The sequence below is a fragment of the Calypte anna genome, chromosome 4A (genome assembly GCF_003957555.1).
Source record: "Calypte anna isolate BGI_N300 chromosome 4A, bCalAnn1_v1.p, whole genome shotgun sequence".
In the NCBI taxonomy this organism is placed as follows: domain Eukaryota; kingdom Metazoa; phylum Chordata; class Aves; order Apodiformes; family Trochilidae; genus Calypte; species Calypte anna.
Genome location: NC_044248.1, coordinates 43,627,720 through 43,643,520, shown reverse-complemented (window position 1 = coordinate 43,643,520; position 15,801 = coordinate 43,627,720). Strand labels below are relative to the sequence as shown.

The 15,801-nt window shown below is 47.2% G+C and overlaps 2 protein-coding genes across 2 annotated transcripts in view; one reads left to right on the top strand and one right to left on the bottom strand.

Moving 5' to 3' along the window:
• The window catches only part of TRMT10A (tRNA methyltransferase 10A), an 8,067-nt gene extending 150 nt beyond the window's left edge, over positions 1–7,917 (bottom strand). Inside the window, exons 1-4 of the mRNA XM_030450325.1 lie at positions 7,867–7,917; positions 5,592–5,707; positions 1,920–2,221; positions 790–952 (exon numbers count right to left, since the gene is read on the bottom strand). Of these exons, the coding sequence (XP_030306185.1) occupies positions 790–952; positions 1,920–2,140 (384 nt within the window). The 5' untranslated portion in view covers positions 2,141–2,221; positions 5,592–5,707; positions 7,867–7,917. The remainder of the gene's footprint in view (positions 1–789; positions 953–1,919; positions 2,222–5,591; positions 5,708–7,866) is intronic.
• Positions 7,918–7,950: 33 nt separating this feature from the next.
• MTTP (microsomal triglyceride transfer protein) overlaps positions 7,951–15,801 on the top strand; it is a 28,064-nt gene continuing 20,213 nt past the window's right edge. The window contains exons 1-4 of the mRNA XM_008502348.2: positions 7,951–8,059; positions 12,877–13,064; positions 13,639–13,782; positions 15,665–15,772. Of these exons, the coding sequence (XP_008500570.2) occupies positions 7,999–8,059; positions 12,877–13,064; positions 13,639–13,782; positions 15,665–15,772 (501 nt within the window). The 5' untranslated portion in view covers positions 7,951–7,998. The remainder of the gene's footprint in view (positions 8,060–12,876; positions 13,065–13,638; positions 13,783–15,664; positions 15,773–15,801) is intronic.

Sequence of the window (15,801 nt, the reverse complement as noted above, 5' to 3'; positions counted from 1 at the left end):
GCAAGTTTCTCAGTCAGTGTCTGCTTCTGGGACTGATAACACCCCATGTTTATAGTTACAGCTAGAGAATGGTCTGCAGAACCAAGGCCACTGCTCAGCTCTGAGGAACATTTTACTCTCCAGAAGGAGAAAAGGAGCAGAAAGGTCACACCTGGAACCCTCCTTTGGGGAGGAACAGACAAGACAGATGCCAAAATTGGCCAGAGTATTCCATCCCATACGTGTCATACTCAGTATAAATTTGAGGGATCATGAGGGTCAAACTCCTTCCTGCTTCCCCTTCTTTGCCCATTCACTGTTTGCTTCAGCATCCTGGGAGGATTCCATCCCTTCCTCTGCCTGTGCTCCTGATCCATCCCAGCCTGAATCTGTGTGTTCCTGCCTCCAGCTCCCAACTGCTGCTGACCCCAGGATTCCAGCCTGGATTTTCCTAGGGCTGCCCTGCAGCCTTGGGTGTGATGTGAGAGTTATTGGTGGAAAGGGGGGAGGAACGTGGGATCAATTTTCCTATATACTTGTGTATGTTTAGTAATTTTTCCTATTTATCATTACTGTTTCATTAAAGCTGTGTAGTTTAGTTTCCAACCCATAAGTCTCTCTCCTTTCCTTATCAGGGAGGAGAGGGGAATTAACACAGAGCATCTGTCCCTGTGTTTAACTGCTGGGCAGTGTTAAACCCTGACAGATTCATTAGCGAGACGCTCTCCATTTTGTGTGCTCTGATGATGCATCAGCACAGCCACTGGAGACCCTTCCAGCACTGCTGTGTGATGGGCACCTCCCCTTTACCTTTGGCACCATCAGCTCATCAAAGCTGCAGTCGATGACGAGACGCAGGGTGCTGGGAGCAGCTTCCCTCCTCCTCCGCTTTCTGTCGCTGCCCTGGCCGCCGGGCTCCGCCTTCCACTGCCGCTCCAGTTTCCTCTTCTGACGCTTTTCTTTCCGTTTCTGCCTACACGGACACACAAACAAACAGACCTTTAAAACCCCCTGGCACATCTGCTGAGGGACCCCTTCTGATGGAGGTGGCTGCCCTGTGCCCGTGGGAGTTTAAACTCATCCTATTTCTGCTTGTGATACCCCATGAAACAGACACTGACTTTTTGAAGCTCTGTGTGTACCTAGGACTGACACCTGACACAAAAACCAGGGAAGTCAATAGTGGGGGCCTCGTGGATTTCAGGGCACTCAGAGTTAAAGTCTCACAACAGAAACAACAAAAAAAAAATTTACCAAAACTGCAGTATCAGAATGTGGAACACCACCTGTTTCACTGAACAGCTTTTCAAAAGCTTTCTGAAGCAATTGATTCTTCCCCCTCCTCCCTCAGGTTCTGGACACAGCAATTTTAACAGCCACTGTCTTGGGAAGGAACACTTTACATTCAGCAGGGTAATAATCACAGGTAAATCACACTCATCCCATTTGCAGATATGCTTTCTCTCAACAACAGAATAAACCAGAAGCTCATCATCTTCCAAACCTTATTTTCGATTACAAATCATCACAACTGAAACCACAGCATTTCACGTGCCAAAAGAAATTTCATTTTCACTGTCTGTAACATTCACCTCATCAGCACCAGGAAAAGAGGGTGCAGCCCATTAAGAAAGGAACAAGGCCACAGGTTATTTCTCCGTGCTGACAAACCAAAATCATGCAAGTCTGAATCCCTCCTGACAGTCTCTTCACGTTGAGGAATACTTCTATTATGAAGAGAAGATGCTTACCTTTATAGCTTCTTCATATGCAGATGGAGTAGTAGCCTGTGACTACTGCTTTAAACCTAGCATGGGAGAAAACTAGTTCAACTGTTGTGGTTTGCTACAGGAATCCACATGCAAATGCTGCTGACACATCCTTATTATCAGCACTGGGCACTACACATCACCCCAGCAAAGCTGTTTTGCAGCCCATACCTCCGCAGATCTTTCTGCTCTTCCCACTGCTTCTGCTTCAACAGCCTCTTCCTTTGCCTCTTGGACAGGGGCTCCAGGCATTCTTCCTTGTCTGATCCTGTCTCCAGGCTCTCTACTGGGCTGTCACTTGACTTCACTTTTCCTCCCACGTTCAGAACTTCAGGGGACATGGTATATTCTGTTGGCACCTCTGGACTTTCTGTAAGAGTTTCTGAAGACATCTGCTTTTGGCCAGGTTTGCTGCCTTGTTTCTCAACACGCAATAAGAATTTCACTAAAAGCAGGTTTATTCCTCACCAATCCTGTAAGAAATAAAACAACAGTATGAGTGTTATTAATAAGAAGCTTATTTAGAAAAAATATTACCCTTCACCTACTATAAACCTGAATAAAGAGAAAATAATAAATGGCCTTTTTTGTGTGTTTAAGGCTAGATTAGTTCCTCTGCAAACAGTAACAGATCAGATACTAGAGAGATTATAGCCAGCATTCAGATCACCTCCAAAACTCTGACTGCTACATCTGCAGCTATTCAGTAGTTTCCCATTAAAGTCTTTCTCAAAATACCACTGCATAAATATAGTATATTCGACTAAACATAAAAAACATTGGCAGCACTATCACATTTACACAACCTATTCTCAAAGAGACAAACAGAAAAATTAAAGAGGTATCCTGCAATGTAACTATGGCAGCATGTTAGAGAAATGTCATTTTCAAGAGAGGAAAGGAGAAACTTCTCTACAGGAAGGGTTGTTAAGCACTGGAAGAAGCTCCCCAGGGAGGTGGTTGAGTCTCCATCCCTGAATGTGTTTAAAAATCCTCTGGATGTGGTGCCTGGGGACATGGTTTAGTGGGGGGTCACTGGGAGCAGGGTGACAGGGTTAGGAGGAGGTTGGACTCGATGATACTGAAGGTCTTTTCCAGCCTGAGCAATTCTACGATCCAAAGGTATTTGGGCAGGTGTGGGTGTGTACAAAATCCATTTTTATTTCTTCTGAGAACCAAAGCCCCTGCCTGAGCACTGATACGGGACACTGACAGTGGACAGAACGCAGCAAGTAAGGGGATGAACAGCCTCAACTGCTACCCAGCGAACCGTTCTGCATTCAAACACATTACACGTACTATGCCCTCTCCTTTTCGCCACTAAGTATGACTTTTAAGTGTTATTTTCTCGTACAGAAGCTGCCCTGTGGGGAAGAGCCACACGGGTACCGGAGGTGAAGCACGGAGTACAACACGGCACCGACAGCCCCCGCGGTGAAAAAACCCAACAAACCCTGGCTTCTCCAGGGGCTGAGGAGCTGTAAAACACATTAAATGCCCCAAAACGCCTCATGTTCCTCATCTGGGGGTGTCAAACAGGGCGCAGGGAGCCGGAGGGCAGCGGGTGCCGATCGGCAGCGCCGGTCCCGTGATTACCGAGTCCTGCCCGTACAGACACCGTACGCACACACCTCTATATATACACCTCTATATACCCACCTCTCTCTGTATAGCACACACCACATATAGAGAAACACGCGCCTAAGTACCTCATAACTCACCCGGACCAACACCTCCCACCCCCCTGCCCACGAGGGACCGCGATCCCCCGGCAGCGGGGCCGCCGCCATTTTCCCTTCCTTCCTTCCTTCCTTCCCTGTGCGGAAGGAGCGGAGCCCGCACCCCAGCTCCCGCCCCGCCACACACCCACACACCAGGGGTTAACCCAAGGGGGGTGGCGGGGGGATCCGCAACGTACCCACGGGCATCGCCATGCGCAGGGCCGGGGCGGGGAAGGGGCGGGTGATGGGAGAAGGAGGAGGAGCGGCGGCCGTCCCCCCGCGCACGCCCCGCACGCCGCGACTCCAAATCCCGGCGAGCAGCGGGCGGACAGGGCAGGGCCATGAGAAGCGGGGAGCCACCCACCCGCTTAGGGTCTCCATCCCATGGCCACCTCCGGCCCGGAGGGTCCATCTCCCGCCCCGAGCAGCGTTTGGGCTGGGGAGGGAGCTGTCCCGGCCGGCTGGGCGGGAGGGAGGGCGGGCGGGCAGGCAGCTGCTCTCGCCCGGGTACCGCTGGGCACTTAGCGCTGCCTGCTGCGTGCGAAGCCAGCTCTGGTTTCACCTGGAGCAGCTTCCCCGATAAATTAAAAAAAAACAAAAAAATGGAAAAAAAACTTGTGAGGAGCGCGCTTGAAGATGAGCCGTGTTTTGAGCGGGTTTCTGGGGTGTCCGTCGTTGCTTAGCACAGGCGGCGGTGGTTGCTGCCGGGCGGCCGCGGTGGCAGTGCCCGTGACGGGGGACATGGGCACTGTGACCGGGCTGCAGGGCCCCGGCTGCCGGGCAGGCACTCGGAGGAGCCCAGTGCTGCGGAATCAGGCGGAGCTGGCAGGCTCAGCACTGCTGGGAGTCACCGGGAAAGCTCTGCTGCCCCACAACACCCACCCCCCCAACCAGCCCCCGATAGCTGCGGTGGCTCTGCGGGATTAAGAGAAGCGAGAAGTCAGAAAACCTTATTTTTATCTGATGGTTTTGATGACACTGCTGAGTTCAAGCAGGGGCCAGCAAAGTATTTTTAAGTGGTGGCATTCCTCAGAGCAGATTTCCAGCTCCAAAGGTCCCCCAGCAATGCCGTGCTCTCTCTTCCCCCCTAAAAAGGGATCCGCGCCTTCACGCCTCAGGTTTGCAAGGGCCACCCCCCCAATTAGGTTTTTAAACCCTGGTGTCAATACTGACTGAAGGACGACGTTCTTTTGCCTGCAGATAACTTCATGGAAGAATGCTGCCCTGGTGCACCAGTCAGCTCTGGAGACCAGGATTGTATTATATGACAAAAATATATTTTGAGTTGCCTAAATATATAGATATCTGTTTGCCCCTGGTTAATGAGGCATACAAAGTTAGCAAACATACGAGTGTGTACTACCATAATACCCTTTTCATCTGCATCAGTGTTTTATCTCAAGTTTCATTAGTTCCAGATATACACATTGTAGTGCTGGTTTCAGGTTCACTACAGCTATGTTAAAGTCACAAAACCATACAATGTCACTATAGTGAGACACTGACCTTTAACTGCTGCTGGTATTTAATATGCACTGTAATACTTAATTTGTGATTCCTATTTCCTGCATTACTTTAAAAATAGCCAGATTTGCACTTGCTTTTGCTAGCATCTATTTAAAACCTCACTCATGTTACTGTTAATATCCAGCTTTACGTGCCAGCATCGCACAAGTCCAAATGTGCTGCTGTCCCTGTGAACAATCTGCTCTTCTCTTTTGGTTGTTAGAAGGCTGCAGGTCAGTCACCAATGGCAGCCCATTTGCTTGCTTGTTTTTTTTTAAAAAAAAGGCACCTAACAAATTGATCTAATACTCAAACGTGCTTTTTCTTAGAACGGAGGAACTGCTTACGCATTTTGATTTATAAAGCTGTTTGTCTCAATCAGTAATGCAATGTTTTCTGAAGTATGCCAAGTGCCAAGTGGTGACAAAGTCAAGACCTGAGCTGCAACTATTGAGAAAGAGCTGTCTAGCTGAATTTCATTATTTTGGTAGAGCCATAGCATGAGTTTTCAAGATACTCATTCAAAGACACACAGAATCCCCCTCTAGCCAGTGTCTTGGCTGGGCACCTCCCTCTCCCTGTGCCCCGTGGCAGAAATATGGGATATCTGACTCACCAAAACAGTGGGAGCTGCAGCACACAGGCACCAGCTGAAGGGCAAAAATGGACTCGGGTGCTTCGGAGCACACAGCTGCAAGTTTGAGTCAGAAAACCCCAGATCTTCACTGTTGCCTGTGAAGAGAAGACAAAAACGCATTTTTGTTGACCTCAGAAGATTTGAAGGCATCTCATTAGTTTTATTAGCTTGTATAAGGATAGGAGCCCTATAGTTTGGACTCTGGAAACTGTGCAGCAACAGTAATACTTTGACCCCAGCTGGTGTGCCAGCATGGCCTGAGGCATACATCAGGGACTGATCCTGCAACCTCTGTGTAAGGGACTCGGCTGGGTGCAACACTTCTTTCACTGATGTCATTTGCCTTCACAGAAGTCACTGCTGATTTACTTCAGCCAGAAGTGGGGTGAGGCTCAGACCTCCTGCTTTTGAGATACTTGAGGAATGTATCAAATATACATATGGTTCGTATATGGGTGTATGTAAGTATATGCAGGTGTACATACAGTGTTCCTCTACACCATGGTTACATGCTTAGTTCTGTAACTGGTATTACAGCAGTAGGATCCAAAGAGATACACCAGTTTACCTCAGATCTGGCTTCTGATATTCCAGTGACCAAGAGAGGCCCATTTTAAAAATAACCATTTCAAGGAGGAGATTAATTTCCTGTGTCATAACAGCATAAGAGAGCAACAACTCTTCTCCAGACTGCAAACCACATCAACTCCTCCTCAAGAGTGGTGTGAACACTGCCATCTTTAAAGCAGGGTTTTACCTCTGGTCTGTCTCTGTAGCCAGAGCTGGGTTTGCACACAGACACTGTCCCTGGTTTTCTCAACAGCAGAAGGCCTGGCAAGCTCTTTGTTTCCCAAGCACAGCAAAAGGATCCTCTGTGTCTGTGCCTGAGTTCAGGAGAATGTCCCAGGCTGTGCTGGGGAAGCAGCACACAGAACTTCAAACTGGGGAGCAGCAGAGCAGTCCCCAGGGCTTCCTGCTAATCTCTACCCTCCTATGTGCATGCACACACAACACGGGAAGAACTCTGGGGCTGGACTTCACAAGGTGAGGAGAGATGAGCAAGAGTGAGGAGCACTAGCAGGGACCTCTTGTTTCTCACTGCTGGGCAATTATTGACATCCATGGTGTTCAGCTTCTCTCCTACTGCAAGGCAACAAAGGAGGAATTTATACTACCCAGGGGAAGGATGTTCTCCCCTTGTCATCCCTAACCAATATGGAGGAGCTGCTGGCAAAAATGGCCCATTGGGAGCACCAGAACCCATCCCAAGGTGGTACTGGTTCACCTGGGATGTTTTAGGTTGTGGTCTTGTTAAAGCAGCCTCTGGAAGTGGAACCAAAGAGCATGGTGATGGCTCACAGGTCTGCCTCCTCTACAAGCTGGACCAGACCCTTCCTCCCCACAGAGCCAGGAAGGCTTTGTATGCTGGGGGAGAGGGTGCTCCCTCACAGTCTGTGACCACCAGGGCTTGCAGGGGCACTTGGGGGGCAACTTACTGCCCCACCATCACTTAAAGGACAAGGATGTCCTTCTGAGAGCCCTGTGACTGTGGGGCTTAACATGGGATGGCCTGGGATTTACTCTCAGAGCAAATGGGGAAGCATGTGGGTTAGTCAACAAAGGGCTTATCAGGGGAGGTGGTCAAGTGAGTGTGAGAAAAGAGGAAAATGGGGTTGAAAAGGAAGGTTTGGTTTGCCCTGCTCCGAAACCCAGCCAAGTACTCCTCACGGAGGTGGGACAGAATGGCTGCTTTGTTTCATCTCTTCAGTCACTGCAATGATGTAAGATCATTTCAGCTGGGGATGCTGAAAGAGATGATTTTGGGGGGGATGATACCATACAGCAGGAACTAACTTGGCCTTTGGGTCTCCATGACAAAGCATCATCCCTTTTTGGGATGGCACTGAGGGATGCCAGGTACTTCTGCCTCCAGGAACACCCTTAAAAAGCATCTGCCTCTGGGGTTGCTAGCTGAGGATACGAGGCAGTGGAGACTAAGGTGAGGATATGGCCCCTGGCAGCAACAGCCATGACTGCCCTTCCATCCATTCAGAGGAGGAGTGGCAGGGTCTCCTGGTCCTGACAGGAGTTGAGGTGGGCTCCTCAGCTCTGCCTGTGTGGGCTCAGTATTCAAAAATGAAAGCTGAGGTCATCGATAAAGTGGGGTAGAAACCACCAGTCACCTTAGTTATTAATAATTAACTGGAAGTCCTTTGATGAACTTAGTACCTGAGTGTGGAATTTGGAGTCTGACCTTTACTAGATGTAGATAAACAGTGTGGCCAACCGGGTGGCTCTCTCTGGAAGCACCTCTCCACTCTCAGCACCTCACTTCTTGGAGACTCTCACACTTGATGCTGCAGCCAGGAGCCTGGGGGAGTCCAGCATGATTCTTCTCACAGTGCTGTTCCTTTGCATCATTTCCACTTACTCAGCCTCTGTTAAAGGTAGGTCTTGGTTCAGCTTTTGGCTCAGGGAAAGCAGTGTGGATCTGTGGAGACAAACCCCATCATTGTTAGCAGTCCATCCTGGAGCAATGCAAATCCATTTAGTGATTACACAGAATTAGTTGCTGGTGGTATTCGTGTCAGAATTGGGGATGGAGGAGACAGGGTTTTCAGGTGCACAGGGCCAGCAGTGTGAGCCAGGAGGCTGGGGATCTTGACCTTGCTTAGTCAGGACATGCTGTGGGGGCACTGACTTGAAAGTGACTGTTCACATGCTCAGAAGTCAAACAGAGAGAAGCTCTCTGGTGGAGCAGTGCCAGGAGGCCTCAGGGCTCTCCAGCTTCTCAGCAGTTGACTCAGCTCCCGCTGAAGTCAGTGACAAGCATCCCATTAATTTCATGGGGAGCTTGCTCTGCAATAAGTCATGAAAACTGGGGTGTCTGCTCAAGCCCTGGGAGCAGGGATTTACTCAGGTATCCTGACAAAGGTCAAGGGTATGAAACCTGGAGACTGCCCACATCAGCAGTGCCAGTGTGTGAAACAAGGGAAGGTGTCTTTAGCAGTGGTTCTTCATGTGCAACTGACCCTAAATTTAGAAGAGCAAGAGCCTTAAAACATCAGCTGAGATCTAGTGTTTGGTTTGATGAGGATGTCCTCACCCTGATGAGGAGCAGGGGGGGCACACCATCCCAGGTTACATTGCTAAGAAGGCTGCAGAGGTGCTCTCATGGATGCCTCCTCTTGCTCCCTGCTGGGGATCTAGGAGACTGTAACTGTAAGCACAGAGCAGCAACTGTGCTCCCTACCTTCATCAGGAGTTATAAACAGAGAAGTCTGCAGGCAGCTCCTCTCTCTGGGAGTGTATTCCATGAGCCTGCCAAGTAGTATTTATGGCTGGATACTGACATGCTTCATTTCTGCTGTCTGCTCTCCCCACCTTCTCCTTAATATCAATTAAGCAAAGCTCCTTCTGGATGTGAAGTAATATTTGCTTGTCACTTTACATCCCCAGGCTGCTGAGCAAGCATTTTCTTATTGAGTTCTCCCTTCAGCTCTGCCAGGTCTCGTCTCTCTCTTGTGCAGAGAGACTGAGAGATGAATTACTGGCCCAAAAGTCACTCAGCACCTCAGTGACAGAGCTGGGATTAGGATGGATATTTTACTTTCCACCAGTCTTTTACTTTCCACCACAGCCACGCTGACTTCTGGAAATATGGAAGGAATATTCTTTTCCTTTAATTCAGCCAGATCAGCACATATGAAACTTTCCTCCTGCACTTCCACTTGAAAAGTGTTTTCAAATAAGCGGATGAGTTTTGCTTTTTAAAGCTATCTGGTATCAGAACCAGTGACAAATATAATTTATGAAGGTAGAGCCAGCAAGTAGTTAGAGACACACATGCTGTGCATGCCATATGTATTAATAAAAGGCACAGGACTTGACAGCTGTCTCTACTCATGCAGTGTAACCTTCTGTATTATACAGTATCATGATTTAATTATAGACTTGGCATGTTACCCTTAATGACAGACACTTAACATTACTAGTCAAACTATGTGTTATGCACTCCAGCTTGAAAGCAGGCACTTCTGACCCCGAGAGCATGGCTGATTGCAGTCCTCATGTCCAGCTCTCCTCCCTTCTCAGGCAGTGGGACAGTTGCCACCAGCTGAAATAGCAATGGTTAGACAGGGGTTGGACTAGATGATCTCTGAGGTCCCTTCCAACCCGGCTAATTCTATGATTCTATGATTCTATGACCCTGGTGCTGAACACAAAGGAAACCTCTCTTTAAGAAAGGTTTCTGTCAGAAAGGTGTAGGAATATTCCTTTTTAAACAGTACTGGTGTTTTTCTTCATGAAAGGTAGCATGAAAATTTATTTATCCAGTTCTGAATGCTAGTTCTGGGCAGTGACACTGCATCTCTGTCCCTCTGCCACCACTTGCCTCTCAAACTGACCTCACTACCCAGCTCTCTCTCCTGGCTTCCCCTTTTCCACCAGGCTAAGTGCTAACTCCTTGGGACTGCCCTCAAACCTCCCTCATCCCTGCTGCTTTCCTGAACATCATCTCTGGTGGGCTCACCCCTTTCCATCAGTGACATCCATCTTGCAACTAAAGCAATTTCTGCCTGCATATTCTACCCTGCTCTCTGCAGTGTTTTCCATGTATGAAATGGTGAAAGCTTTCAGATCCTAATACTATTCTAGCTCCCAGAAATTAATCTCTTCCATGACTCTTGCAAGAAGCTGCTGCATCATCCTCTCAGCTGTTTTCTGCAGGAGGGAACTGCTCTTTTGTATGTGGGGGAAAGGGGAAAGCAACCCTTGCAAAAGGGAAAAAAAAAGATCAGTGTGTCGAGCTGTGGGAAAAGGAAGAAGATAGGTGAATTTTAACTGAAAAGAGAGAGGGAGCAAAGCCACAAACATCCACCTTAACATGCTGAGAGACACATGTCTCTCAGCACCCAGATCATTTTTCTTGGATGTGCTTTCCCCCCTGCCTTTATCTTTAGATGGGACTGTGTCACTGTTTGCATTTAGAAAGCACCCAGTGTGGGGCACTTGTAAAATCTCAGCTGATATTAAATCATTAGCCCTGATTTCTGCTGCAAATGAGGGACATTTCCAACCAGAAAGCAACTTGCTCTGAACTGCAAGGAACTAGGGGTGTCCCTCAGAGGCACAGCCATCTCTCTGGGCAGGCACAGAGCACCCTCTGCTCTTCAGGGCAGCTGGTAAGGAGTAAGGCAACTGGGAAAGTGGCTAGGAAATTCACAATAAATCCTAAGGAAGGGGCATAAGCCTCTTGGTGACTTTGTTTTCAAGCAGATACACAAGACATGCCAAACCAGAAGAGCTCTATTGTCCCAACAGTAATGTTTCAGCCTCCCTGAAAAAAAAAATAAAAAAAAAAAAATCAATAGTCACAGCTTTGAGGTCTCAGATGCAAACATGCTGTTCCCCTGGATTACCAAACTTCCTGTGCCACATCTCCAGCTGGCATAAAGCAGAAGACACTTTAGTTCTGCAGAGCTTTGCCAATTTATGCAACCTGCAGACCAGACTTTGTGGGGACACCTTTGTGGGGTTCCTTTTCCTCAGGAAAAGGTTTTTTGACTCTTACTTTAATCTGTTGCTGTGACACCTGAGTGAACAGGGGAAGGAAATGAGCAAAACCATTTAAAAAGGCTTTTCTGGGCTGTTTGAGCACTGCAGATATATCCAGATACATCCAACACCCATGTTGGAACTACACTGTCCACTTAGTGAGCTGGGATTTAAAACCTGAAATAAGAAAGCACTTTCCTTTTCCTTTTTACCAATGCAGTAATTTTTAACTTATTTAGCATAGGCAAATAAGCCACTGAGAGAGATGAAAAACAAATAAATCATGACAGCCTGCTGATTCTCTGCAAGGGACTTGGAACACACTGGTGACACCACAGCATCTTTAAGAGTTTGTCTGAGATGTTTTGATAGATTTTTCTTCTTCCAGCCCCACCTACACTTGTCTTAGGATTGAGATGCACCCCCTGAGGACAGCTCTTTGCTTTTCTTAGGGAAGTTTTTGCTTCTGCTCTGTACCTCCTGAACTCCATGAAGAAATTCCCAAAGGCACGAGTGCTGCAGCACTCAGGAGCAGCTGAGGAGCCCAGTGCTGTGCTGATAGCACCTGAGGTCACTGTGTATTTACTCTGCAGATGTCACAGCACTTCATGTACAGCCAGCTTCTCCTCCTGTTCCTTCTACAAACCAACTTCATCAGTTTTTCTGGCGGGGAAGAGAGCTTTGTAGGCACCTGGGCCAGAGGAGGGAAGCCCTTGCAGGCAGCTCAAAGGGATGGTTTTTTGTGGCAAAATAATTAGAGGGTGCTCAAGGAGAAATTGATTTCCCTTAACCACAGATTTTAGGGGCAGAGTATTAACTTCTGTGCCTGGCAGAGAGTTGTGACACTGATGCCACATTTCCCATGTGGGTGTCCATGAGTGAAGAGAAAAAGAAGTTAGGACAGGATGGAATAATAAGTAGTTTTATAAGGAAAAATTCTAAGTAATTTGTATACTGCTGATTTCATTTGCACTAGCAAAAGGGCCACTGAAGCCCTGGGGAACACATCCAAGCTGTTATTAATGCAGATGGAAATGGCACCATAAACTGTGTATGGAAGTGGCATTCTGCTAGAATTTGGCTTTTTATATCCCTCAGACTACATCAGTTAACAGCAGAGGCACAGCTACAAGGACAATTATTGAGTTGAAAGAACAAGGGCTTAATTATTTAATCTGAAAATATTCTCCCTGTGTCTTCACCACATTCAAGGCACCCCTAGAAAGGGCTCTCAGTGGAAGGATTCCAAATAAACCTGCAAGAGGTGCAGGGAACAATGTCTGTTGCCTCCAGCAAGTTAAATCACTGCATTTCCAGTCCCTAAGCACCCAAACTGCATGATTAATAACAGCATTTTGGGTTGCAGATGGTTTTGCATTCATTTCCAAAGCTACTATATCCAAGGAAAGAATTTGATGCTCTTTCACTAGTTTAGATTTAGAACTAGAACAAAGGAGTTTGTGGACATCCTTATCCTAAACATCAGAGATTTCTATCAGCTTAACAATGGAAAAACCCAATCTGTTCCTGTATAACACCTCAACCCAGGGTAAGAAATCAAGGCAAAGAGCAGGATCTGTCCCATCAGTCTTTTGCTGGCAATTACATTTTGAATTTATCTAAAGGTGGTTTTTTTAAAACAAAATCACAGAGTATGTGAGTTAGTAAGTTCTAAACCACTAAGCTTGTTTTTTTTTCCAAACAGGGCACACTACTGGACCAAGCTTAAATAATGACAAGCTATACAAATTTGCTTACTCAGCTGAAGTGTATGTTGATCAGGTGAAAGCATCACTGCAGAGAAGTGCAGGCTACCGGATTGCTGCTGCTGTGGATGTCAACCTCCTGTGGAGAAACCCCAACAATGATGATGACCAGTTGGTCAAAGTTACAGTAAGCAATGCCATCAGACAGCTTCTCACATGCCCAAGCTTTTCTGCATTTATCTAACTGCTAACCTAAGCTGGAACTTGTTTCCAGGAGATGAGCTACATCTTCTGTTCTCCTCTGGTCTCCACCTAACACCAGCTTCTTCAACAAAGTGATTCTTACAGAACAGGACTTCACAAGAGCATATCTAACATCATAAGCCAGAAGCTCAGGATATCTCCTCTATTTTGAAACTGCTTCATGGAGCTTGTATAGCTTCAGATTGGTGTGTAAGAGTCTACTTGAGGGGCAGTTTGCTGTCTGAAGTGCTTGGCTCTAGCTGACAATCATGACATTTGCTAAATACAAACTGGCCTTGGTACTTAGCTTTACTGTGAGGTTTTCTGCCACTCATTTCCCTGGTGGTGAGTGCTGGGTTCTTTTGCAAACATGGACATGGCAGTCATGGAGGATTAATGATCAGAACCCAAACCAAAGAAATAAAAAAGCTGTACTAGGTGATTTAGTCTACCCATTCTACCCCAGGTCAATGCTAAACTGCTCTCTACATGATTTTTTTCTGCTTTTACTTTTCTAGATAAGAGATGTGCAAGTGGAAAACATGAATGAACGTCCAGCTGCTAAAAACATCTTCAAAGGAAAAAGCACAGAAAAGCTCATTGGGAAAGAATACCTGGAAGCTTTAAGGAGACCCATGGTTCTTGAGTTAGTCCGTGGGAAAGTAAGTCCCTGCCTTCTCAAATTCAGTGGCTGAGGAGACCAGAGACAAACCTTTTCTCACAGGCTTGGAGAATTTACCAGTTCTCTATCAGTGTTCTTAACATGCCCCCATGTCCTGTCTGTCTGCACAACAGGCAATGGTTTAGAACAGGCTGTCATTTACCTGCACAAGGGGCCCTTCCAGCTGAAGAGTCCCACGAGTGGAGAACTCCATCCAGTGTCAAACCAGACTGCAGCTCAGCCACAACTGTGTGGGCACACATGCAAGGAGAGGCACAGCTGCTCTGTGGGATTTGTGCTCTTGACTTCAGTGGGGCCCAGATTTTATCCATGATCTGAAAGCAGAAAAAGAGACACTCTGTTGTGAGGGAGGTTATACCAAGCCTGTCAGTTAATAATCTCAAACCTCCAGCAGGTCACCTGCAGTTTCAGGAGTCCCAAGGCAAGGAGCTTGATATTGAGACAGCTTTTCCAGGTGTTCCTCTGCTGTCTCTAAATATCAGAGGAGAAGGGACAGTGAGCAGGCATGTCTCATTCCATGCTGGGCTTAATAGCTTGCCCTGAGAAAGCAACAAAGCACTGTCCTTCTGCTGGAGCATCCAAGCTCAATTGCAGCTCTCAGAGTCCAAGGAAAATACCAAGGAAATAGCTCTCCCCCTCTTTTTTTAAGCCCCTTGTTTTCTTTCACTTGTGCCCCTACACTCAGCCTGCTGCTTTGGTCAGGCAAGTCTTGAGCCATGGCTGCTCCTGCCTCCTCCCCACACTTCCTCACCCTCTTGTTGCTTGAGGCCAGCAGCATCAGCCCAAGAGCCTTGCAGCCCTCTCTGCAGCCAGAGCAACTAGGCAGGTGAGAGATGTGGGCAGAGGGGCAGTGAGAAAGGAGAAAGGTTGAAGGTCACACTCCCTTTCTCTTCTGCAAGGGCTGTGACACCCTATCCCAGCAGGATCTTTACCTCCTGCTGTAAATAGGCACTGAGCACGTAGCCTGGCTGCCAGCTCAGCCCACTGCAGTGCAGCTGCCAGCAGCCCTGCTCAGGAACCTTCAGACTCAGCCTTGTCACCAGCTTCACACAGCATGAAAAGAAACAGGACAGCACTGGCTCCCAGTTGTACACATCCCTAAAGGAAGATTGATTCTTCCAATCAGAAGAACACAGTCAAAATACATCTGCTCTTAAAACACTGAGCAGTTCAAATGCCAAGACTGAGATGCAGGATTAAAAACTTGGGCTTTTTCTCATGTAACAGGGTCTGTACACTCCCTGAAAGATTTCTCTGTGGTCTGATCCTTTCATCCCTGGCACAGTGATTTCACTTGTCAGGCTTACCCCAAGATAACTGATTGTACTTTCAGTGCCTGGAAACAGTGCACTTTTAAAGCACTTTGAATGCAAAATGGAGGTGCAAAGTCTTGTTACTAGAGGAGAAGCTTAAGCACAACAGTAGAGCCACGAAGTGCAAAGGTTGTGATGTGTCTGCCACATCACTTGAGTAATTCTGTGATCTATCTATGATTCACTCTGGGTTTTGATGACCTAGGGTTTAAGTGCAACAGATATTATGCCCTGTGAGGAGAGATGAGCTGGGGGTTACATAGAAAAATGAGTTACTTGTGAAATCATGTAAAGTTTCCCATTTTCCTTCTGAATTCTAATTAACAGGAGGAAGGATGCTCACTGCACTGACACTGTATTAGCTTCAGCTTAAGCCCCAAACCTGCTTGTACTGCTACTGGCAGGCCCTGCAGCCCCTGAGTTTGCTTAAATAAGGTCTAAATTCAGCTTCCCAACCACAAAAATGTAAAGACTTTTTCTAGAGAGGATCCACACTATTCCTTTCTCATTTAACCAGAATTGCTCTGTGCTTGTTTTTCATTCCAACAGGTCAAAAACTTCTATTCACATCAAAATGATCCTGCTTTTACTCAAAATATTAAGAGAGGTCTGGCTAGCCTTTTCCAGCTGCAGCTGCACTCCGGCACTGCCAGTGAGGTAGGATGCTAAATCTGGTAAGATTATCA